General features: G+C 42.5%; 2 protein-coding genes across 2 annotated transcripts in view; one reads left to right on the top strand and one right to left on the bottom strand.

The window, feature by feature from the left end:
• The window catches only part of nav2a (neuron navigator 2a), a gene marked incomplete at its 5' end in the record, with an annotated part of 855,299 nt that overhangs the window by 465,177 nt on the left and 364,641 nt on the right, over positions 1-25,481 (top strand). The gene's annotated exons all lie outside the window — the stretch shown is intronic.
• On the bottom strand, positions 7,279-24,846 carry LOC310791648 (nectin-4-like). The gene is made up of 8 exons (XM_083653300.1): positions 24,808-24,846; positions 24,465-24,545; positions 12,941-13,285; positions 12,421-12,624; positions 11,536-11,799; positions 10,420-10,510; positions 9,945-10,005; positions 7,279-8,575 (listed from the first exon to the last, which is right to left on the bottom strand). The coding sequence occupies exons 2-8, from the start codon at positions 24,517-24,519 to the stop codon at positions 8,555-8,557; spliced, it is 1,041 nt and encodes a 346-aa protein (XP_083509426.1). The 5' UTR covers positions 24,520-24,545; positions 24,808-24,846; the 3' UTR covers positions 7,279-8,554.

Genomic DNA, 25,481 nt, shown 5'->3' with positions numbered 1-25,481 from the left:
ATGAGTAGGCCTATGACAGCTGTGATAATGCTGGGGGCTAAGAACCCAGCGATTAAAGATGTAATACATAGCTTGTCAGGAAAATGGCATGAACGAACTAAATATTTTGACACACCTTGGCCAAGGGAGGGAACATTTGATTCAGACTTATGCAAAACAATGAGAAAATGAGCAAAAGTTGAAACAGGAGAGAGAACAACAGATAAAGTTTGCACAGCTACAAATCACTGAACTCGCCAATAAAGCTAAAAATAGGGATCATTGGGCTGCAGGCATACAGGCAACTGTTACACGGCCAATGGGCAGTCAGCCAACAACATACATGCAGGGGTTAGAAAGGGATGGCTGTCCCCAGCAAGCCTCCCTTGCCTTTCCTGTCATTAATGTGTATACATAGATCAGATATTATATCATCCTCTCTAATAACGCGATAGAGAGAAGGATGAAAGGGAGGAGTTTTGGGAGTTTTTGGAGTCAAATAACTACAATTGCCTATATGAGTGAAGGAAGTTACAGGAGAAAGAAGCATGTGTCATATAGTCTGTACACCCAGCATGCGCTAGTAAGTGGTCATAATCAAGAGCTTATTCTTTTCTGCATCATTGTAAATGAATACACCCAGCATGTGTACAAGGATACACTCAGCATGCATACTAACAGCTTAAGTGATTATGACCAAAAGCTTGCTTTCATTTTCGTTTGAGTGGTTTAGAATACAATGGAGATTTAGTGTCTGAAGTCCATCTATTTGAGCCCTATTTGCAGAGGATGGGGAGACACTAAAAACGAAAGGGTCACAAGCGTGATGACCCCACCAGAAGACACAACTAAGGACAGGGGTAACTTTTGGGTTTCTTTTCTGAACAATAAACAGCAACAAATATTGTAAATAGACAATTAGTTACATCAAATAGGAGCATTTGATTTTTGTTGGCACCTGGTGCTGTCACCTGTTTTCCTGTCCCCACCCAGGCAAATGTCATTGACCTGAGTGGTGATGTGTGGCTGCTGTATGACCTCCATCTGTCATCAAGGGGTCATACATCAGATGAGCACTCAAACTGAACTGGACTGTAACTTCAATAGAGAGCAGTGACTCTGAGGAAGCTGTTCAAGGAACGGAAATGAGACAGGAAGTGGAGGACACAGTCAAAGGAGGAGCCAGACCAATAAAGATGAAAGATGAGTATTTCACAACAAACAAACTTAAATATGAGTATATAGATATGTTAAGATAAATTAGGAGAATAGAGTCTAAACTATGTCAAAAAGGGTGAACCAAAATTGTGGTGAAGCAAATTCTAGAAATGTACAGTTTTGAAAAAGAAGCAAGGAAAATAAATGGTTTGAGGAAGTCAAAAAGAAAATAGTGGGGCAAAGGAAGGCCAGAGAGGAAAATGTTTCAGTATGTTTGAAAGACAGAAAGAGTTATGAAAAATTAGTTTTGAATTAGTTCACTCCCAAGGGTTTATGGGGAGTTGGTTTCGATAATAGGCATTACAACAATAATAAAATAGAATGGTATGTGGGTTAGTAGGGTTGTTGTGAAATATTTAAAGATGTGAAGAATGCTCATGAACGTTTTGCCTGACAGATGACAATGGGTGTGGCACTACTGGTGATGGACAGGACTGTCTGATCTTATGTCTGGAGAGACAGACTCAATGAACTCAGATGAGTTGTGGACAGGAAGGAACATGGACAACTGGATCAATGCAGATGAGTATACATTCACCAGTAATGTGTCCCACCATAACTAACTGGTGTGCCAGGGTCCCACGGGACGCTGGCAAAGTGGAATACAATTGAACTATCGGACTGTCTGAGGAATATATATAAGGACTTATTACATCTACTTGCGCGTAAAGAAGAGGACGATATTGCATCAACTTTGTGCAAAGGATTTAAAACAGCAGACGGGAGAGCGTTGCTAGGCCAGGCAATTCTCTCTCGCCTGTTGCTGCTGTTTTGCTATACAGTATGAGGCAATCATCTTCACAGTGGATTGGAAAAGAAAGGGGGGGGGGGGCTACTACAGACATGCAGCTCCTTCCTCCGAGATACTGTAATCTAACTGTCTTTGTGTTATGTCATGTCACATGTTTGTGGGTCATGTCAAGTTATGTGAATTGAATGTATATGTCTAATGTTTTATGTTTGTCTGAGTGTCAAACTGACAGATGTATCCTGTGTCTGGAGGATAAGGTCATGTGTTTTGTTTATTGTAGATGAATGAATGAATCGAGATGAATTATTTGATGCGTTTATGTCCAGTGATATGTATAATCAATTCATAGTTGTATGCAGAGGTGCATGTGGTAGATTTATTTTTCACATTTAGCGTTGAACTGATGGGCACATTGCCAGAATCAGCAATATGTACTACAGACCTGCACGTATCCTGGTTCTGGTGATTGAAGTCAGTATGATGTTTTTGGAGGATGTGGTCTAAATCAACAAAGAGTAATGAAATGAATTGTTGATATGCTGAAGGAGTGTTTTTGTTTCAGTTAGAGTTGATGACAAACATTGTTGGTCTATGTGATTAATTTTTGAATAGGTCTCAATTGTGAAATGCTGGTAAGTGAAGAGGTTTTGAATATATCTGGTATACACATGGGATACACACATGGGATGGTTGGTGGAAATGTAGTTGCTTGTGGATGCTGTGTGTATGTATATATGTATTACCAAGCTTATGTGTAATGATCGGAGCAATGCACTGAGATAAACACTTATATACACAACGGGACCCCGACATTGCCATATTCGAATGAATGACAGTTGAATGATGAGCCGGAGAGAGTATTGTGAAAAGGGGGCGGAGACACTGAAGGCTGAAGTCATCTGTGTTGGCTGAGAGGAAAGGCCAGTCAGGTAAAATTGGCACAATCTGCGGTGGGCCGGCTCTCGGGTTGGAGGATCTGAGAGATCACCCCAAATAGCAGAACAAAAAGTGAAAACCAGTGTCGTCCCTATGCCCCAAGCCAGAAGAAGTTCTCTCTCTGCACCGGAAGAGCACAAGAGTCAACAGCATGGGGGTTGGATATATACCAAGTGCTCCAACACACACACACACACACACACACACACACACACACACACACACACACACACACACACACACACACACACACACACACACACACACACACACACACACACACACACACACACACACACTGATACACACAGACAGGTGGTGAGTTGCTGGTCATTATCTAATATATATATACATATATATGCACACGGTTGTTCCATGTCATTTTAATTTGGTTATATTTACTTTATATTTAGTTTATTACTTTTTATTATTTTTTATATAGTCTATAAAGAACCAGATGCTTGATGTGTTTATCCCCAAGGGGTGGAGAAGGAAATAGATGGAAATAGCTCACTGGAAGAGTGGGTGGGGCCCATGAGGTTGTCGTCATCAAGATAGTTTCAGGTTCATTTTTATTTGAAAAGAGAAATATATACACTAGACACACACAAGTGGTGTGCCATTATACCAGTATATAGGAATATATGTTATAACAGGGTGGTCTATATCTGAATACTTAATCAAAGACATCCTTATTATGTTTATTATTTTGACTTTATTTTTTATTTTATTTCTGTTTAAGTTTTATCCCAGTATGCCATACATATTTGGGTATATTAATTTAAGGTTCATATTAATTTGAAAAAACAATTGCAATGCTTAAAGAACAATATGTTAGAGAAATAGGTCTATAAGGGAGGGAATGATGATTGTATAGACATATTTCTCTGAAAAGATTGTGGTTTACTTTTATTTTTAATCATTTTTCATTTTTTATTATTGTCATGTTTTATTATTTCATTTTATTCTTAATATAGCCTATATTTTACAGATTGTAACACCTGTTAATATAAGGTCATATATTCCAATATATAACATTGTCATTTTTATGTCATGAAAGGGAACGGCGGTTTCACTTTGAGACAGGCATGTGAATATGCAAAAATCCATTGTCCAAACCTAGATCTGACTTAAAGGTCAGAAAGGGAGGATATGTGGAAGATTTTTTGTATGACTCAGGCATGGAACAGTGAGATCGTTTCTAGGTGAAAAGTGGTCAACAACAAGGTCCCTGAGGGACGATTAGCTAGGTGGTGTGGTTTCCTTTCATTGTGGGAATTTGGGCTCTGCGTGCAAAGCTGCCTATAAATGCTTATGTGTGGTTAGAAATAAACAGATTCATATCTTCGCAGCGACTGAGAGGTTGTCCTATTTATTTCGACATATTCATATAGAATTATCCACGACAAAGAGGGAGAGAGGGGGGGGGGGGTGGATGATGCAAGAGCTGTCGGGGGGAACAAGGCGGGGGGGTTTGGGGGGGAAGAGCTCAGTTGCAGACGAAATATCAGGAGAGCTGCGTCCTTGGCAGTACGAGAGTCCAGATTAGGATGAAATGTTTTGGTTGCCTGGAATTCCTTTCCGTCACACAGACCAGGGTCACACAGACCCATATCCTCTACTACAGTAGGAACCTTCCAAGAACTAGGAGCAGTCAGCAGCCGCAGTCGGCAGCCGCAGTGCAGCGCCCGTGGAGCCCCAGTTCTTCTGCCAGTGCCTTGCTCAGGGGCACTGACAGGAGTATTAACCCTAACATAGACCAACACAACCCCAACACAACTTTGATGGTGGGAAGAAACCAGAGGACCCAGAAGAAACCCACATAAACACAGAGAAAACATGCAAACTCCCCTGGATCTGGAACGGACTGGGGCTTGAACCCGGGACCTTCTTGCTGTGAGGTAACAGTGCTAACCACTGAGCCACTGCACCGTTATTCTACCCTACAGTCTCTGTAGGTTGTTCTTAGTGTAACCGAGTTGAATCAGCGCGGATTCCTCGTGAGTCCCGAGTGGTAGCGAGTGGATTGGTTAAACTCACTCCCCAGGTATAAAGGCGTGTTAACCAGCTCCGCCAAGGGAGCTAGCTCTCTTGGTGTTGCGGTTAACACGCTGGACTCCCAAGCCGAAGGTCGGCAGTTCGAATCCACCCCTGGACAAGCCCTTAACATGGGTTGCTGCAAGTACCACCTACACAACGCCGTTACATTAGCATGCCAGCAAAATGCCTAAAATATAAATGTACAATACCTGACACAGACAGAAGGAAGACGATGAGTCCAGTTGCTGCTGTTGTAAAAGTCATAACTGCTCCTCTCCTCTCTGTCCAGGCTGCAGAGACGTTCAAACATGTCAGCAGGGACGTCATGATGGACACAACATGAGAAATAGATCAGTTATCACATCAAAAACACAACTACTAATATTATCTGACAATGTGCAGTCTACTGACTCTATCACTACCCTCGTCATTGAACAAAGTATTAAAACAATTGGACGGTTCTGCATGATAACTTTTTCAAATGGCTGTTACATTTTTGAGCAATAAGCCATAAAACAAAACATTAAAAGACAGTTTCTCTAATAAGACTTACAGAGGAGGAGGATGACGTCTTGTGTGGTCGGCACAGACAGACTGGAGACTGTGGAGGTAAAGAGCAGCTAGCTTCCTTCCTCTTTACATTAGTAACATGTGACAGCAGTGAGCCAGTAAAAATCATGCATTACAACCACAGCTGCAACACCATGTCAACCCAACAATGCCAATATCACATCTACTGTAGAAAGCAGCAGTGCATGTCAGTCAGCCCAGCAATCACACTATCTAAAGTAACAAACATAGTACAAAGTACAAATAACTCAAGGAATAACGTTACTTTTTTTGTGTTTTTGTGTTTTCTTCTATATTTACATTGCGTTGTATGTTTTCTTATTGTCCAAAGAGAAAGCTATTTTTCAGAACATTTTTACCAAATGATGCTTTTAGAAAGTGATGGGGACACAATCGGCCATTTGTAAAAAGTACTGGGGGCATGTCCCTAGCGTCGTCTTCATTGAGGCCGTGGGGAGCGGCTGTGTGCAGCGCATGGATCCAGCGCGCCTCGCGTTGGAGGAGTGCTCTGTAAGTCAAGGAAAACATAATGGTACAAATAAGTTAAAGACATAAACAAGACAGACTTATAAACAAGCTAAGACATACAGGGGCAGAGACATTGTCTGGTTATTTTCTTTTCTTTTCTATTCTTTTCTCAACTTTCAATTTTAACAATATCAATATCAATTTAAACAAACTCAGACGTTGTTTTTTTGTACCTTTATTTACCCAGGCAAGCAATTAAGAACAGATCCTTATATACAAAAGCAGCCTCTCAAAAAGCAAAAGGCCTTTTGAGGGAAGCGAGGTGGGATATATACTGTACATACAAGTAAAAATTACAGTAAACCACAATTCAAAGTGCAAGTAAGAGTAAACTATAACAGATACAAAGTGCAACTAAACAGGCATAAATAGTTCAAGGTGCGCATCAGTGCAAAGTGCAAGTAGATGCTACGGTGAGGCCAAGAAATTGCCCTGACAGACTCTCAGCGCAACCCATTACAAGAGAGATGCTACAATGTATCATTGTATAATGAAACGCAAATAACCCCATAAAACAAGTAAAACAACAAACATTTCTGCAGGTTAAGATACATACCTCTATAAGGTAGGTTGTGTAACAAAATAACTGAAAGACAGACTGAACAGCGAGTAAGTCAACTGAACAGCAGCAACAGTAAAGTGCGTTATATTTTTGCCTCTGCAGTGTTTCTAGCTCTAATGGAGACAGGCACAAAGGAGTTTTTATATCTGTTTTTCTTAGAGCCAGAGGGGCATGAAGGCAAAGGCCGGATGGAAGCAGTTCGTATTCCGAGCTCAGAGGGTGGGCAGCTTTTGGTGTGAACACTGATGTGTGTGTGTGTGTGTGTGTGTGTGTGTGTGTGTGTGTGCGTGCGTGCGTGTGTGTGTGTGTGGGAGTGTGTGTGTGTGTGTGTGTGTGTGTGTGTGTGTGTGTGTGTGTGTGTGTGTGTGTGTGTGTGTGTGTGTGTGTGTGTGTGTGTGTGTGTGTGTGTGTCTGTGTCTGTGTGTGTGTGTGTGGGAGTGCACCAGCGTGAACACTTGAGAAGAAAACAGTTTTAGTCAAGATTGGTGATAAAACACTGGTGTAAATATTGAAGAAGGCCCCACCCCCACCCTCTGCATGCAGGTGAAAATGGAAATGTTGATGTGGTCATTTTGGTAGGCTTATATGAAACTACGTACACATTTAAATGTTCTCCTTTATGCTCAAAGATGTGCTCAGCTGCAGTCAGTGGGACACAGATTTTTTTTCTTTTTTTTTTTCTTTATTTGATTAAATTGTTTACAAGGGATTGGATTATACACATCGTCCTATTCCAGACTCAAAAACATAATCATATCTGAAGGAAGGCTTTGAAGGCACTGGGGACCCCAGCACCTAAAATTCAAATCACAGACACAGAATCATGAATAATGAATCATTACACTATACATTTTTGATATGAGTAAAAAGAAATCAAACATTAAAAATCAAACAACTATAAATGAAATCATTCAGAAACATCAAACATTAGACATTGCATGTTTAAAGAAATCAGTGATCAAAGAACTACAACTGTTTATGAATAAAAAATGAATCAAACTTAAGAAATCAAATCATTCAGAAACATAAAACAACTAGTACAGTATATACAACATGTGGTCAACAGGTCATGTATCTTTGATCAACTTTAAGTAGGGGTGGGGGGGCGATACAGCATTATTGTGATATTTTGTGTGCCAATAAATCATATTACACAAATGCCAAGTATTGTAATGTTTTATTATATACATTTATGAGAGGTTTTTATGACAGTGTTGGTCAGTCTGTCTGCTTGGCAATCCAATTTTGCTGCAATAAAAATGATTGAAGTGAGATGGACAGCCTAGAAACTTGATCTAATTAGATAAAACGGATGCAAAAAAAAATGTAATAAATCGCAATATTTTTTGAAATCACAATAATTATTGTATCGTGACTTATGTATCATGATCATATCGTAGTGACGCTGACCTTCTCACCCTTACCTTTAAGGCGTGGGTCAAAACTGTGGTTCCAATCTACAGCCAATAACATCACACAATATTTGCAAGTCACATATAGGTATTCACAGCCTTAAAGGAACACTCCGCCCATTTTCAACCAGATTTGTATCATTCGAACATCAGTAGTATATGGTGGTTGTGGAAGGGTTATTTCTTTCTTTTTGATCTCCTTTTATTTTTATAATTTTGAAATCAACGCAATTTAGGAAAATCAGTGAAAAACTAATTTATGATTTATTATGCTATATTTTTATTTTATTTTTTACTAATATTTAGTAGCACTTATAATCTGATGTATTTCAAGAAAAATATTTTGGCTAGTGGAAATTCTGATTGGCTGATCTAGAAACGATATTGGCTGGTGATCAAAAAAGTTAATTGCAAGCCCTACAGGTAACTCTAGCATCTCAGCACTTTGCTACTCTCTAGTCTGTGGGAGAGTAGAGTATGTTTGGTCCTGATGATCCATGGTGGCTGGGCTGAGGCTCTGGTAGGTGGGGTCTGGCTGGGATCTGGAGGCTGGAGGCACTAGTTCTCATAGCTGACACTCTGCAACAAACAATATGAAGTTCACCAAGGTGACAATGCAGGACAGCACAACTGATAAAACAGTCATGGAAACAGTCCATCTTGCATGTATCCTACGAGCCTGTTAAACCATCACATGAACTCACATCCTGTTTCGTTCTGTGCATCAGTCTGACCTCCAGCTCGCCCGCAGTGATTTCCAGAAATTACAAAGTGCACTGACCAATCACCTGACCTGCCTCATAGTTGACAATGTAACTGGCTCACGAAGAAACGAGGCAATGTAATAACATTACCTCTGCCTATAATAACTGCCATAAACGTGCAGTTATTGCAGAAAGAGACTCAATAACAAAAACTTTACAAGAACAAGGAGATGGATTAATTTCTCAAAGTCAAAATGGACAGAGTGAAAGGACTTGATTTTAACTATCTGCCTGAGTTGGAAGAAGCTTCCCTTTACAACAGAGTTGATCTGCCGGTCGAATTTCAGGGCCGAGTTGAATAACAAACCAATATTCTTAAGCAGTGCAGCCGCTTCTATAAGTGACTTTGTGTGTTTGTGGCGAGATTTGTCTGCACTGAGATTTGGGGGAGACTGGCTCGAGGTGACAAGGAAGGGGGTGTGACTCCGCCCCCAGCTCCCTGGTCTGCACAGACAGCTGAGGCACAGGCGTAGAGAGAGAGAGAGAGAGTGAGTGAGTAATAACTTGTATCGATGATGATAGCGTTTCAAAGTCAGTAATGGACACACGCACACATGCATGACACATTCACGCACACTATAACGCGCACGCATCATTTAAGATACGCCTGGAAATTAATGGCGAATTAATTTCCTCATTGGCGAGACTTTGGCACGCTATGGAGAGAGCGCCCCAAAACATGCACGCCTGCGCGCAAACACAGTTGGACAAGGTTTGTAACCCCTGCCCTAAGTGAACCTTCAGTCTCATTACCTGCACTCCTTGACCTTGTTGACTCTATAATATGAGATAACCTGGAGTAAAGGTGAGGTGATTTCCCTGAACCAACACACATCTCAATCAGACTGAGCAGGGCTTTGTTTGGAAAAAACAAAGGTATGAAATACCTAGTCCTATGCATTAGCATTATCTCTCCAACTACCCAAATATTCAACCTGAATGGCCCCAAGCTGTTGGTCAAAAAGATGATCTAAAAAAAAGATGGAACTTCGGTGGTTTGGTGTTGCAACCATGTGATTGTCCTTTGAACGTGAATTTACACTGTAATGTTGACTTTGTGCCGCTAGGGGGCGGCATTGGAAATGCATGGGACTGACCCATGGGTGGATCTACATCACTGGTGGGCGACAACATGTTTAGCTTGTTTTATTTTGCTCTAAACTTGTTGAGTTCCTCTTCCTCACCTGCAGCCTGTTGGCTGGTGTTCCTCCAGGTCCAGATGTTTGTCTGGAGGCCCTCTTCCTTCTGTTAGGAGGACAATGAACAAACAACTGAATTAGTGAACAAATGACTGAACTTTAATGTCTAACTAACAGAACATAACTACTGTACAGTGAAACGCTCTCCGGGCGCTTCACTGCAGCTGCCCATCGCTCCTGGCCGGCCTGTGGAGGAAGGACGAGCCACGATGGGAAAGATCCATGGTGCTTCTAATCGTGTGTGTGTGTGTGTGTGTGTGTGTGTGTGTGTGTGTGTGTGTCTGTGTGTGTGTGTGTCTGTGTGTGTGTGTGTGTGTGTGTGTGTGTGTGTGTGTGTGTGTGTGTGTGTGTGTGTGTGTGTGTGTGTGTGTGTGTGCATACACTGGTGCATTGTGGCAAATTAAAATAAAGGCAGGGTTTTCCATCCTGGCATCCTCTACCTCTAAACAGAATAGCTCACCTGATCCAGAAGAAGGCAAATAGGCATATGAGCACGATGACAACCAGGAGAAGAGTCGTAGTCACTGCAGCTGCTGTTAATTTCCATGGAGCTGAGAAGAGATCACATGAAAATACAAACTATTAATTGGGGGATTACAGGATGTTTAGGTCAATAGAGAGCCGCAGGGATGACGTATTTTTGTAGGCTGAATGCGGAAGTCCCGAACTTCCTGGTTCTTCACTGTTTCTGTCTATGGGATTTTTGAATGGGTTTTTGGCGCAATGCTTCAAATAATGTCTGTGGGCAATGCAAGTTTAATCAAACGCAAACCAAGGTTCAGCGGGATAATCTTCACACATGAGGACCACTTTCATGAGTTTTGTAGCGTAACTGCGAGCCCTAGAGGTAAAAAGCTTGTGCTAAGCTAATCCAGAACTACACACTGGGCTTCCACGTCACGTCAGCGCTCAACCTGGACTTTTGTTGATGTGTGCGCTGATTACCCCGGGCTGAACGGGCTGAACCAGGTGAGGGAAAGAGGATTTCCGTGTTCGTCCTTTAAGTGGTGACGTTATTGACGTATATATCCCCATCGACTCAAAAGTGTAGTCTCATTTAGCCGTTTGCTAGCTAGCCGCCCTTTTAACGGCACGTAAAAGCTTCAAAACTTGTAAAAGTGGTCCTCGTGTGTGAAGATGATATTACTAAACACTGGTTCGCGTTTGATTAAGCCAGCGTTGCCCAGAGAGATTATTAGAAGCATCGCGCCAAAAACCCATTCAAAACTCCCATAGGCGAAAACTGTGAAGAACCAGGGCTGTTAGCATCGATGATTTCCGGACTCGTTACTGCGGCTCTCTATTACTGACATATTTAAACACCTGGAAAAGTACTCAAAACAGCTTCTGTAGTTCTCGCGACAAGAGGTGTCTCCACCACCACATTTTCCATGACACACACACACACACACACACACACACACACACACACACACACACACACACACACACACACACACACACACACACACACACACACAGACTTGGACTGAAAACTGAAGTCAATGCCCTGCTGTCGTGGCTGATAAGAAAGCTGCTGGTATCTTCTACATTGTATGAGTTGTGTTTGACTCACATGTGACAGTAACAGAGATGAAGTCAGATCTCTTTGTCCCCAGCTCATTCTCAGCTTCACAGTAATACTGTCCAGAGTCAGAGGACTGCAGGGAAACCAAGTCAAGCTGTGGACCTGATGTCAAAGCTTCCTGGTCTGGAGGTCCATTCTTCTTGTACCAGGTGTAGGTAGCTGCTGGGCTGGCATCACTGCTGCAGGTCAGAGTCACTGAACTGTCCTCCACTGCTTCACCAGATGAACTCACAGAGGGGAACTTTGGAGCATCTGGAAGAAAATATATTATTATGTAATGTACATTAATAGTGGTTTAAAGAGCGCAAATACAGGTTTGATAAGACAATGCTGCAACGATCCATCAGCAGGTTTCAGACAATGACTCTGTTTTGAAAGGTTTGAGAGAGATCACAGGCTACAACAAACCATCTGTCAAACACTCCATTGACACTGACAACCCTCATCTATCCATATTGTTTTTGCACTAAGTCAAAATTCCTCATTTGTAATCTGATTACTTGCTGTGGCTATTCAAGTGAATCTTGAATCTTAACTATAAGATGAGGATGGGGTTTTATCATGGAACTTATTTCAATTGTTAATAGTTCCCACTGGGGTCACGCCCAAAGTCTATTTATTTAGATGGTGTTTTATTACATGCGTCTCAAGAGACTTTACAGAAAATGAGCCTACTAACAAACTGATCAACAATCAACCATAGAACAGAATGATATAGCCCAAACACACAGGACACACAAAAGCAGATTTTAGCAAGACATTACAGCTTAGCTATTCTAACCTAAATACATGCAGTGATGTAGTCATGGTGCATTAGGTAAAAAGCTCCACCAGATGGCGTTTTGTCAGTGAAACACTGTGGAGTAAACTCACACACTGGCAGGGACTCAAGTCCATTTACAGCACAGGAATAGCTGTCTTCAGGACCAACGTTGCCTCTATAAGAATAAGAAGTTTCTTCCTTGATGTTCTGTCCATTCTTGTACCAGATGAAGGAAGGAAAAGGACAGCTGCCGCTGAGACACTGCAGGTGAGCTGCCTGGGTAAAATACTGCAATCTGGTCACCTTCGGGAGATCTGGATGTGAACATGGAACAGAAATGTCATTGGAGACTTTCAATCACACACACACACACACACACACACACACACACACACACACACACACACACACACACACACACACACACACACACACACACACACACACACACACACACACACACACACACACACACACACACACACACACACACACACACACACACACACACACACACACACACACACACACACACACACACACACACACACACACACACACAACATCAGTATTTCCAAGATGTTGAACTATATTTTGAATTGAATGAACAAGTCCTCAGCTCAGTGTTACCTGTTGTGACAGTCAGATAGACTCCAGGGGAATTAAACCATCCATCTTTGTTTGTTCTGAACAGGAACATGTACTCATCTGAGTCAGTGTCTCTCAGGTCTTTGATTCTCAGCCTGTGTTTCTTCAGGTCACTGTCATACTCCACACGACCTGCATACTGTGAGTCTGTGTTCAGATCCACATGTTCACCATCCTCCCGTTTAGTGTACCAGAATGTTTCTTTGACAGTCTGGGAGGCTGGGTATGTGTAGTTGCAGAGTATGTCCACTGCTGATCCTTTTAAAGCACAGATGTGAGTATCAGTGTAAGAAGTCAAGAACCAGGCACCACCCTGTCCCTGCACCACTGTAACACAGAGCACATCACAAACCACAGTCATTCATAAAAACAGTGACTTTCATCTGTAGTGGAGCTGCTGCAGTATGTGAAGCTGCTGGAGACCTGACTACATTTATTACAGTGAAAACACTCAGATCATCTCAGCTCCAGGTCAACTCAGACAGACAGAAATGATCTAAGATGCTTTTGGGAAGCTTCAAACTCCTCTGAAGAACAACTGCTGCTGACTGCAGCATCATCTAAGTCACTACATCTTGTAAGTCTGGACCATAATACATTATCACAGGGACACAGGAACATTCAACACCTCTGTAGAATGTTGAATCTGTCAAAAGGGCCTTTCTGTGTGGAGTTTGCATGTTCTCCCCGTGTCCCCCGGTGGTTTCCTTCATATAGGAACCCCCTTCACCAAAACATGCAATATCCTGGTTGCTAATGTGGTTCCTCCTCTGGTCGTTAACACTAGAAAAGCCGGGCCATTTTTACCTACTATCAGGGCCACAACAGGGGTCGAGTGACCCCTAAGTCATTTGAATGAGAGGCTGTGCATTTGCACATAATGATCACTAGATGGCGCTTCTTGTGTGGAATCTGAGAGAGTCTCTCTGTCCTTTGTGTGAAGGGATGGAATTCTATTCAAATGCGAAATGTACTGGCCGGGGGGGGGGGGGGGGGGGGGGGGGTGTAATTTTGTGTGAAATGGTGAGAAGGTCTGCCTGTCTGATCTATCTATCTATCCTGTCTGTCTGTCTGTCTGCCTGTCTGTCTGTCTGACTGTCTGTCTGTATCTACCTGTCTGTCTGTCTGTCTGTCTGTCTGTCTGTCTGTCTGTCTGTCTGTCTGTCTGTCTGTATTTATTTATCGGTCTGTGTTACGACCTGGCTCAAGAGTGGCCGCGGCCCAAATTTCACTGCTAAAAACCTTGAACCTTGAAATGGTCCCTCACAGATGTCACAAGTTTGTGTATGTTGAATAAAGCTAAACACATAATACATTATATAAACAATAAATATACAAAAAGCTGATTTTGAAACTTGGGGCAAGTTCAGGTTTATTTTGTAGGTTCTACTGCAGCATACAATACAATGTGCATTGACATTCAGTAAAATAAAACAAAAAAATACAGCTGACTTTGCATGAACTAGGTGAAAAATGTCTTTCGTGACAGCAGTCTTTTTTTATCTTTCGTTTCAGCACAGTCGGCTCAACTGGCTGTCTTGTGATCAACATTCGCAGCAGATCTTTGGTGTTGGTGTTGGTGGCTTAGTACATTTCCCACAGACAAGACGCCTACATGCCTCACAGATGTCACAAGTCTTGTTACCACTGCATCTGGCGACTTGACACTTTTTTCGTTTGGTAGGAGGGGAAGGAGTTTCAAGCAGCCTACGACGTGCCACTGATGGTGCCACTGATCGCACAGCCCTGGCCCTTCTTTGAGGCGCACACAGCTCTTTCACCAGCTCCAGAATAAATCTCTTTCTGGTTATGTTGACGTCCATGCACTGTTTGTACAGAATGTGTGCATTGATTGCAGCCAGGTCTAGGATGTTGTAGAACACAGCTACAGGCCAACGCCTCGTCCCTCCCTTTACTGAATACAAGCGTGCCATCTGGTCCATAACATCAACACCATATTTAGTGCTGTTGTAGTGGGAAACAGTTTCGGGCAGTTTCTTGGGGCCATTGTCAGTTGAAACGGTCTGGTGCATTGGGCTGAGGAGGCAGACGTTTTTCCGTGGTTTTGCCTGGTAAACGGTGAGTGTGGCTTGTCCAGCCCTCAGCACCTTGGAGGCAAATCTTTCCATCTGTGCCTTTGTACACGGGGGCATCTCTCGTCTGATTCTATTCATTGTGCCAACAATGGTGGTTTTGTGCGCCAAAAGAGTGTTTGCCAGTGGTAACGAGGTAAAGTAATTGTCTGTCGTTACATTTATTCCTTTCTCCAGGAATGGCTCCATCAGACGAAGCACAACATTGTCCGATAAGCGCTGTCCAGGTGGCCTACTGTTGTCTTTCCCTAGATAGGGATGGGAATTCAACATGTATTTGGTTTCAACATCAGCGGCTACCCAGAATTTTATGCCGAATTTATCCGGTTTATTGGCCATGTACTGTGTGAAACGACAGCGCGCCTTGGTGGGGAACAATTGTTCATCAACAGTTATGTTCTCCCCAGGCGTGTAAGAAGCAGTGCTGTTTTTCACAAATCGATCAAATGTCTCTGATATCATCGCAAATTTGTCCTCGACAAGGCGGGCAGCCCTTGTGCTCTTGTCATCAAAGCGTAGATAGCGCATGATATCTTTGAATTTCTGGCGAGACATTGTCTCCTTGAAAACAGGATTTCCCATTTCAGCAGACCAGAAGTCATCCAGTTTCTGGCTTTTGCCACCGGTAATACCTCTCAAATAAACCAGACCCACAAATGCTTTTAGTTGGTCCATTGTCACATTGAACATATCAGCATTGTTTCGGTCAGCCTCGGCCTGAGTATACTTTAGAATCTGTTCCCACATTTCTGTGTCAAGCAAACACAGTAAACTGCTCAGTGGATTTGTGATATTTTCCTTGGCGTGAGGTGTGGGCCCTGGAGGTTCTCTCATGATGTTGGCCGCTGGTGCTCTGCCTCTCGAACAGCCAGGGGGTTGTTCAATCCATACGGTACCATCTCGTGCTGTCTCTTGCATGGATGGTGATGTCTCTTCCATGGATGTGGTCACCTCAGGTTCTGATTCTGAACCTGAATCAGATTCTATAACAACGCCACTTCCATCATCATCTCTCTCATCATCACTCTCTAGGTCGCATGCCAATTCCTCTGCTTCGCCATCAGATTCCCCCTCTGAAACACTCTGTATAAAGGCCAGTAATTGCTCTGGCGTCCAGTGTCTCCGTCTGTAGAGCTCTCTGCTCCTGCCTCCAGGACGCATTGTAAATAATGAACACAGACTGCTCAACTACTCAGCTACCTGTGGGCTAATTTATAGCTCTTGGTGTCTCAGTGAATACAATGATCATAACAGCCCCACCCACAGTGTCTAGTACTGTAGGCTAGGGTACTTATCACGTCGTAGGCCTTATTGTTATTATTCAGGAATGCAAACTGGTTAGGTTGAAAAAGGTGAGAAGGACGCTGAAAATCTATCTATCTATCTATCCTGTCTGTCTGTCTGTCTGTCTGTCTGTCTGTCTGTCTGGTTGGTTGATACCACACATACTGCACAAAACAAAAACTTTGCTAGTAGAAGTAGTATCCTCCCTCCGCACGCATGCACGCGCGCACACACACACACACACACACACACACACGCGCACATGCACACACACACACACACACACACACACACACACACACACACACAGCAGAATTACTTGCACTGCACATCCCAGCAAACATCGTCTTGACCGCGACGTCACCAGACGATAGAATTGTGGTTTGGCATCTACCATCTAAGTCTGACGTTCTCTCCACGTTCCTCCAAAGTAACGTTTAGACTGTCACTTCAAAACAAAAAATATTGATCTCATATTGCTTTGAAAACACCACATGTAGGTGTCTTTTGTATATTTGTTGAATAAAATGACATTTGATTGACAATTTACCTGTTATGTGATCAGATAGTCACAGTGTACTCCACCTGCAATGACGACTTTTATTGAACGCCCTTTTCTTTTTTTAATATGGAAAAACGTTTATGTCATATAAGTGCAGTGTCTCTTGCTATGGGCTTGTATTTATCACAAACTTCCTGAATCCTGTGGTATTGTCCCATTTCTCTTGCCGTAACTAAACGCAGTGTTGTGGGTTTTGAATGTGCTATGCTGTCTGCTAAAGTCACGTTGGTTACACTATCGTAAATTATATAAATATACCTGTCTCATCGCTGGTTGAAATCATGAAACAGAATTAGCGAGGCAGCTAGCCTATCAATGCAACATGTCATGTCAGAATGCCAAGTGCTCAATGTTAAGTATCTCTATATATGACCAAATCCGTAGTATTTGTAACTAATTCTGTGGCCTAATGGATAAGACACAGGACTGCGAAGCGGGCGCCGCAGGATTGAATCCCCCATGAGGTGCTATCTTTTTTCTTTCGTTGTGGGGAAGTAGAGGAATTACGTCGCTAAGATTTCCATTTAGGATATATAATTAGACCCTGACTAGATGTAGTGGTTTGACGTGCAGCAGACGGTCGTTATACGTGAAAATGTTTGCTGGGGTATGTTCTCTTTACATTATGTCCCCCCCCCCCTCCCCCATCTTCTCCCCTGTTACTTGCCCCGGTCGCTGCTCCAACCCCTCTGCCGATCTGGGGAGAGACCATTGCGTCCTTCCCACTTCACACATAATTACACCTCCCCCCCCCGGCCAGTACATTTCGCATTTGAATAGAATTCCATCCCTGCAGCTCCAAAAGGACAGGGTGACTCGGAGAGTGACTTTAGATGTGGGAGAGAACGCGATTTAGGGAGAGATCTCTATCTAAAGAGAGGGTTTGATGGCTTTGTGCTCAACCAAGTCAGTTGAGAGAGCGATTGGAGAAATAATTCACCACAGAGGAAAATGGAGGATCCCAACAAACATTTTCACGTATAACGACCGTCTGCTGCACGTCAAACCACTACATCTAGTCAGGGTCTAAAAGTATATCCCAAACATCGTAGCGACGTAATTTGTCTACTTCCCCACAACCTTGAAATATGCCGCTCCCACAACGGCTATATTCAGATATTCAGATACAAAACTGCACAGTGTGCATGCAGCAGCATTGCAGATAGCCTACTGTACCTCCAGATTCAACGATTTTTGCTACATCGTTCGAACCTGCGGCGCCCGCTTCGCAGTCATGTGTCTTATCCATTAGGCCACGGAATTAGTTACAAATACTACGGATTTGGTCATCTATAGAGATACTTAACATTGAGCACTTGGCATTCTGACATGACATGTTGCATTGATAGGCTAGCTGCCTCGCTAATTCTGTTTCATGATTTCAACCAGCGGTGAGACAGGTATATTTATATAATTTATGATAATGTAACCAACGTGACTAGCAGACAGCATAGCACATTCAAAACCCACAACACTGCGTTTAGTTACGGCAAGAGAAATGGGACAATACCACAGGATTCAGGAAGTTTGTGATAAATACAAGCCCATAGCAAGAGACACTGCACTTATATGACATAAACGTGTTTCCATATTAAAAAAAGAAAAGGGCGTTCAATAAAAGTCGTCATTGCAGGTGGAGTACACTGTGACTATCTGATCACATAACAGGTAAATTGTCAATCAAATGTAATTTTATTCAACAAATACACAAAAGACACCTACATGTGGTGTTTTCAAAGCAATATGAGATCAATATTTTTTGTTTTGAAGTGACAGTCTAAACGTTACTTTGGAGGAACGTGGAGAGAACGTCAGACTTAGATGGTAGATGCCAAACCACAATTCTATCGTCTGGTGACGATGGTCAAGACGATATTTGCTGGGACGGTAATGTTAATTTCCATATGCACATAACTGCACATGTACAGTGTCTGTCTCTCTGTCTGTCCGTTCGCCCGCCCTTCCGTCCGTTCATCTGTCTGTCTGCCTATCTACTGTATCTATCTCTTTGATCTCTCTGTGTCTAATACAGGGCATTTTTGTCATGTTCGTAATTCATACCCATAATATCACATATCATTATTAGTCATGTCTCAACAACAATATCAAACAATATCTATCTATCTATCTATCTATCTATCTATCTATCTATCTATCTATCTATCTATCTATCTATCTATCTATCTATCTATCTATAGATATCAATCTTATTCACTTCAGAATGTCCCATTGCAACCTCTGCTGAGAGAAAAAGAGCATTGCATCCTTGGAGAATGTCCCCTTGCGACCTCTGCTGAGAGAAAAAGAGCATTGCATCCTTGGAAAAACATTTTTTTTGCAATTACATAGGAATATATCTTATCCCGGTCTGATTTTGAAAATGTATGAACACAGGGTGGTACAACAGACATATTTAGGAAAAGTCAAGAAAGTAGGGATTTGGAACTCGATCGAGTGCAAAGATATATTTTATTTTAACTCACAGGGGTCACGTGACCCCTTTGACGGCCTTTCTAGTGTTTGGGCGCCTGTTCAGAGGGAGGTGAACTGGTTGGAATAGCGTGAACCTCCCACGTGCTATGTCCTACCGGTGAAGCTTCCCCTGTCAGGTGAAAAGAAGCGGCTGGCTAACTGCCCATGTCTCGGAGGAAGCATGGAGCCAGTTTCGGCTCTCCCCAGATCAGCAGAGGGTGGAGCAGCAACCAGGATAAATAAATGAATTAGCACTAATGGGGGATAAAAAATGGGATAAAAAAAATCGGGAAAGAAAAAGAAGGGAAAAAAACACCTCTGTAGAATAGTCACACTGCTGGAGGGTTGTGCAGTGTCCTTAAATAAAGTGTCAACATGCTACTGTTACTACTGTTGTAACTGTGCATCACCATTACTACTGTTACTACTGTTGTAACTGTGCATGACCATTACTACTGTTACTACTGTTGTAAGTGTGCATCACCATTATTACTGTTACTACTGTTGTAACTGTGCATGACCATTACTACTGTTACTACTGTTGTAACTGTGCATGACCATTACTACTGTTACTACTGTTGTAACTGTGCATGACCATTACTACTGTTACTACTGTTGTAACTGTGCATGACCATTACTACTGTTACTACTGTTGTAAATGTGCATCACCATTACTACTGTTACTACTGTTGTAACTGTGCATCACCATTACTACTGTTACTACTGTTGTAACTGTGCATGACCATTACTATTGTTACTACTGTTGTAAGTGTGCATCACCATTATTACTGTTACTACTGTTGTAACTGTGCATCACCATTACTACTGTTACTACTGTTGTAAGTGTGCATCACCATTACTACTGTTACTACTGTTGTAACTGTGCATCACCATTACTACTGTTACTACTGTTGTAACTGTGCATGCCCATTACTACTGTTACTACTGTTGTAACTGTGCATCACCATTACTACTGTTACTACTGTTGTAACTGTGCATGACCATTACTACTGTTACTACTGTTGTAAGTGTGCATCACCATTACTACTGTTACTACTGTTGTAACTGTGCATGACCATTACTACTGTTACTACTGTTGTAAGTGTGCATCACCATTACTACTGTTACTACTGTTGTAACTGTGCATGACCATTACTACTGTTACTACTGTTGTAACTGTGCATCACCATGACTACTGTTACTACTGTTGTAACTGTGCATGACCATTACTACTGTTACTACTGTTGTAACTGTGCATCACCATTACACTGTTACTACTGTTGTAACTGTGCATGACCATTACTACTGTTACTACTGTTGTAACTGTGCATCACCATTACACTGTTACTACTGTTGTAACTGTGCATGACCATTACTACTGTTACTACTGTTGTAAGTGTGCATCACCATGACTACTGTTACTACTGTTGTAACTGTGTGTAACGGCGTTGTGTAGGTGGTACTTGCAGCAACCCATGTTAAGGGCTTGTCCAGGGGTGGATTCGAACTGCCGACCTTCGGCTTGGGAGTCCAGCGTGTTAACCGCAACACCAAGAGAGCTAGCTCCCTTGGCGGAGCTGGTTAACATGCCTTTATACCTGGGGAGTGAGTTTAACCAATCCACTCGCTACCACTCGGGACTCACGAGGAATCCGCGCTGATTCAACTCGGTTACACTCACCCCCTTAAACTCACTCCACACCCACTGGACATCCGGGTCACGGCACCAATGTAACGGCGTTGTGTAGGTGGTACTTGCAGCAACCCATGTTAAGGGCTTGTCCAGGGGTGGATTCGAACTGCCGACCTTCGGCTTGGGAGTCCAGCGTGTTAACCGCAACACCAAGAGAGCTAGCTCCCTTGGCGGAGCTGGTTAACATGCCTTTATACCTGGGGAGTGAGTTTAACCAATCCACTCGCTACCACTCGGGACTCACGAGGAATCCGCGCTGATTCAACTCGGTTACATGTGCATGACCATTACTACTGTTACTACTGTTGTAAGTGAAAAATGTTGACAGAATGAAATTAGATAAATGAGAAATCTTCCATGAGAAATGAGGAGATATCTGCCATGAATAGTCTTTTACAATATTCTACCAACAACCAAACACAAATTGTGGTATTAATGGTAAATATCAAAGCAATAACACTGCTGGCAGGCTTCTCTATATTTTACAGCTTGTGAATAATGTCCTCAACGTGGACATGCAGCCATTTTGAAATGATCTTAGGCAGCACAGTGGCTCAGTGGTTAGTAGCTAGTTGCCTTAAACAAGTTGTGGGTGTGACATGTACTGTATATGATGCTGTGTAAAGCCCTTTGAGATATGCTTGTGGTCAGGGTGGGAATTTCACCATTTTAGGTTCAAGGCCATCCGGCCTTCTGCATCGCCATTTTTTTAGGGCACAAGGCCACATGCCAGGGCACAAAAGCCATTGCTCTGTTGCAGGGATACTCAACTTGCTTTGCCCAGGGGCCTCTTTCGTGAAATGATAGGAGGCCAGGGACCAGTTAATAAACACACAATATAAATTTTTCTTTAGCGGATTGGAGGTTTTTGGGGTGTCAGCCGAAGTTTAGTCTGACAATGTTGTGCACACCGGATAGCAAGTTAGGTTAAGTTAGTTAGGTTAAGTACATGCATGTGCCTAGGTAGCGAGCAGACGGCGGTATTTGACAATTTAGCTGGAGCTCTCTATTTCACGTTAGTTTTTCGTGTCACTAAATTAAAATGAGATATTCCTTTAATAAATAAATAAAACGGCAAAAAAAATCCTGGTAATCCAAATTAAAACATTTTGTGTGTTTGCATATGTATATATATATATATATATACATATGCAAACATTATATATATATATATATATATATACATACGTAAACACCCAAAATGTTTTAATTTGGATTACCAGGGTCACAGAGTTCTGACGTGGCAGGGGTGCTTAAGTGTCAGCTGGGTGGTGAGGGTGGTGCAGGGGTGTCTGGGGCCAGCCATAGGGCTCACAGGGCAGGTAGTGGCAGGCTGGGTGGTGAGAGTGGTGTACTGGGTGTCTGAGGCCAGCCATGGGGCTCACAGGGTGGGTAGTGGCAGGCTGTCCCCCCACCTGGGGGAGACGGCTAAGCCTCTGTGGGGGGGGCACGGCTACGGCCCTCTGATATATCAACTCCAATCCGAATCCAGTCTTTGTTTTACTCACCGTGGGCCGCGGACCATAGGTTGAACAACCCCGGCAGAAAGAAAATAATTGCCGCAGTTACTTGTTTACTCAAGTAAAAGTAAAAAAGTACAGGCTCTGAAATGTACAAAGTATAAAACTACTGGCTGTTTTTGTGCAAAGCTAACTAAACCTCACGTCATATTAATATAGTTTGAAGACTATTAACCTAAACTTAAAAGATCATCTCCAAACATGTTTTAAGATGTATTAAGACTTTGATTAATCATTTGTGTGATATGGTTTTTCCACAAAACAGTGACAAATGACATCTAGGTAACTCCTCCTTCATTAGGCTACATTGTTGGTGTGATGTGATGAGAGAGAGAGAGAGAGAGAGAGAGAGAGAGAGAGAGAGAGAGAGAGAGAGAGAGAGAGAGAGAGAGAGAGAGAGAGAGAGAGAGAGAGAGAGAGGAAGTCAAGCGACCTAGACTATGCATGAAGAAAGGGAGTGGTGGTAGTAGCGTGTGCCGTGCATTAAAATTAAAGTAACTACCCTGTTTTGAAAATGTGAGGAGTAGAGAATACAGATGTTTGTGTTAAAATGTAGCGAGTAAAAGCAAAAAGTTGTCAGAAAAATAAAGTAGGCTACAGATACCGGAAAATATTACTTCATTACAGTACTTAAGTACAAATACTTTGTTACTTCCCATCTCTGGCTTCAGATGAATAAATGCCCATTTTGCATGTTTTTAACCACCAAATGCACTTGTCGTGAAATAGCATTTCCCAAACTGTCTTTATAATGTGCACAACATGATGTCAGGGCAGTCAGGCTTTGACCTTTGCACTCAACAGTGTTGAATAGTAGTGCACCTACTTTAGGAATTTAACTTATCCTGTATTGTCTCTGTGGGGAAATTCATCCTCTGCATTTGACCCAATCAATCAATCAATCAATCAATCAATCAATCAATCAATCAATCAATCAATCAATCAATCAATCAATCAATCAATCAATCAGTTTAATACATGTCCCAGAAGGGCACTTTGGTTCACATCAGACAGTAGTGGATAATTACAACATCATTACTAGTTTGAGATTAGTAATAACGGCACACTTCAGAATTGAGATACATTATTACTAGTTTTAAAGTAATAAAGGCGCACTTCAATATTATACAATACATAAACATTTGTTGCATTATGTACAGATTCCAAAGGACCATCTACTGCCCTCAGCCGGGTCACCGCGTGCGCAGCGCCACCGTTGCACTAGCTCCTCAAACAACGCAAGTGGCTCGCTGTGATCAGCGCCAGATGGATGTATCGGAGGAAGAGGGAGAGGGGGGGGGGGGGGGTGGATGATGCAAGAGCTGTCGGGGGGAACAAGGCGGGGGGGTTTGGGGGGGAAGAGCTCAGTTGCAGACGAAATATCAGGAGAGCTGCGTCCTTGGCAGTACGAGGGTCCAGATTAGGATGAAATGTTTTGGTTGCCTGGAATTCCTTTCCGTCACACAGACCAGGGTCACACAGACCCATATCCTCTACTACAGTAGGAACCTTCCAAGAACTAGGAGCAGTCAGCAGCCGCAGTCGGCAGCCGCAGTGCAGCGCCCGTGGAGCCCCAGTTCTTGTGCCAGTGCCTTGCTCAGGGGCACTGACAGGAGTATTAACCCTAACATAGACCAACACAACCCCAACACAACTTTGATGGTGGGAAGAAACCAGAGGACCCAGAAGAAACCCACATAAACACAGAGAAAACATGCAAACTCCCCTGGATCTGGAACGGACTGGGGTTTGAACCCGGGACCTTCTTGCTGTGAGGTAACAGTGCTAACCACTGAGCCACTGCACCGTTATTCTACCCTACAGTCTCTGTAGGTTGTTCTTAGCATGCCAGCAAAATGCCTAAAATATAATTGTACAATACCTGGCACAGACAGAAGGAAGACGATGAGTCCAGTTGCTGCTGTTGTAAAAGTCATAACTGCTCCTCTCCTCTCTGTCCAGGCTGCAGAGACGTTCAAACATGTCAGCAGGGACGTCATGATGGACACAACATGAGAAATAGATCAGTTATCACATCAAAAACACAACTACTAATATTATCTGACAATGTGCAGTCTACTGACTCTATCACTACCCTCGTCATTGAACAAAGTATTAAAACAATTGGACGGTTCTGCATGATAACTTTTTCAAATGGCTGTTACATTTTGAGCAATAAGCCATAAAACAAAACATTAAAAGACAGTTTCTCTAATAAGACTTACAGTGGAGGAGGATGACGTCTTGTGTGGTCGGCACAGACAGACTGGAGACTGTGGAGGTAAAGAGCAAGCTAGCTTCCTTCCTCAGCTAGCTTCCTTCCTCTTTACATTAGTAACATGTGACAGCAGTGAGCCAGTAAAAATCATGCATTACAACCACAGCTGCAACACCATGTCAACCCAACAATGCCAATATCACATCTACTGTAGAAAGCAACCGTGCATGTCAGTCAGCCCAGCAATCACACTATCTAAAGTAACAAACATAGTACAAAGTACAAATAACTCAAGGAATAACGTTACTTTTTTGTGTTTTTGTGTTTTCTTCTATATTTACATTGCGTTGTATGTTTTCTTATTGTCCAAAGAGAAAGCTATTTTTCAGAACATTTTTACCAAATGATGCTTTTAGAAAGTGATGGGGACCAGGCACGTGCACAGAACATTAGAGGGGCAGGGGCTCAAATTCATAAAAGGGCACTACAGAAAACTACGGAAATTTGAGGCAATTTGAAGGCCAATTTAGGGGTATAACTCATTTTAAATATTCCGATTTTAACCAGATTTAGAGGAATATCTCATTTTAGGATGAGACTTGTCACGGAAAAATAACTCCATAACTGAATAATATTAGTATATAAAAGTTGCATGCTGTTGCAATACTGTTGTGAAATCAT

Source organism: Poromitra crassiceps (genome assembly GCF_964638095.1).
Source record: "Poromitra crassiceps genome assembly, chromosome: 16".
Classification (NCBI taxonomy): Eukaryota; Metazoa; Chordata; class Actinopteri; order Beryciformes; family Melamphaidae; genus Poromitra; species Poromitra crassiceps.
The sequence above is the reverse complement of the archived record's forward strand: the minus strand, read 5'-3'. Positions and strand labels throughout refer to the sequence as shown.

What these genes read in the sequence shown, in the direction of transcription:
- LOC310791648 (XM_083653300.1), bottom strand. Translation starts at nt 24,519, where the DNA reads ATGACTTTTACAACAGCAGCAACTGGACTCATCGTCTTCCTTCTGTCT. An exon ending in CATCTCTGTTACTGTCACAT is followed by an intron (nt 10,511 to 11,535) that starts GTGAGTCAAACA and finishes ATCTCTTCTCAG; the next exon opens with CTCCATGGAAATTAACAGCA. An exon ending in CACCAGCCAACAGGCTGCAG is followed by an intron (nt 8,576 to 9,944) that starts GTGAGGAAGAGG and finishes TGTTTGTTGCAG; the next exon opens with AGTGTCAGCTATGAGAACTA.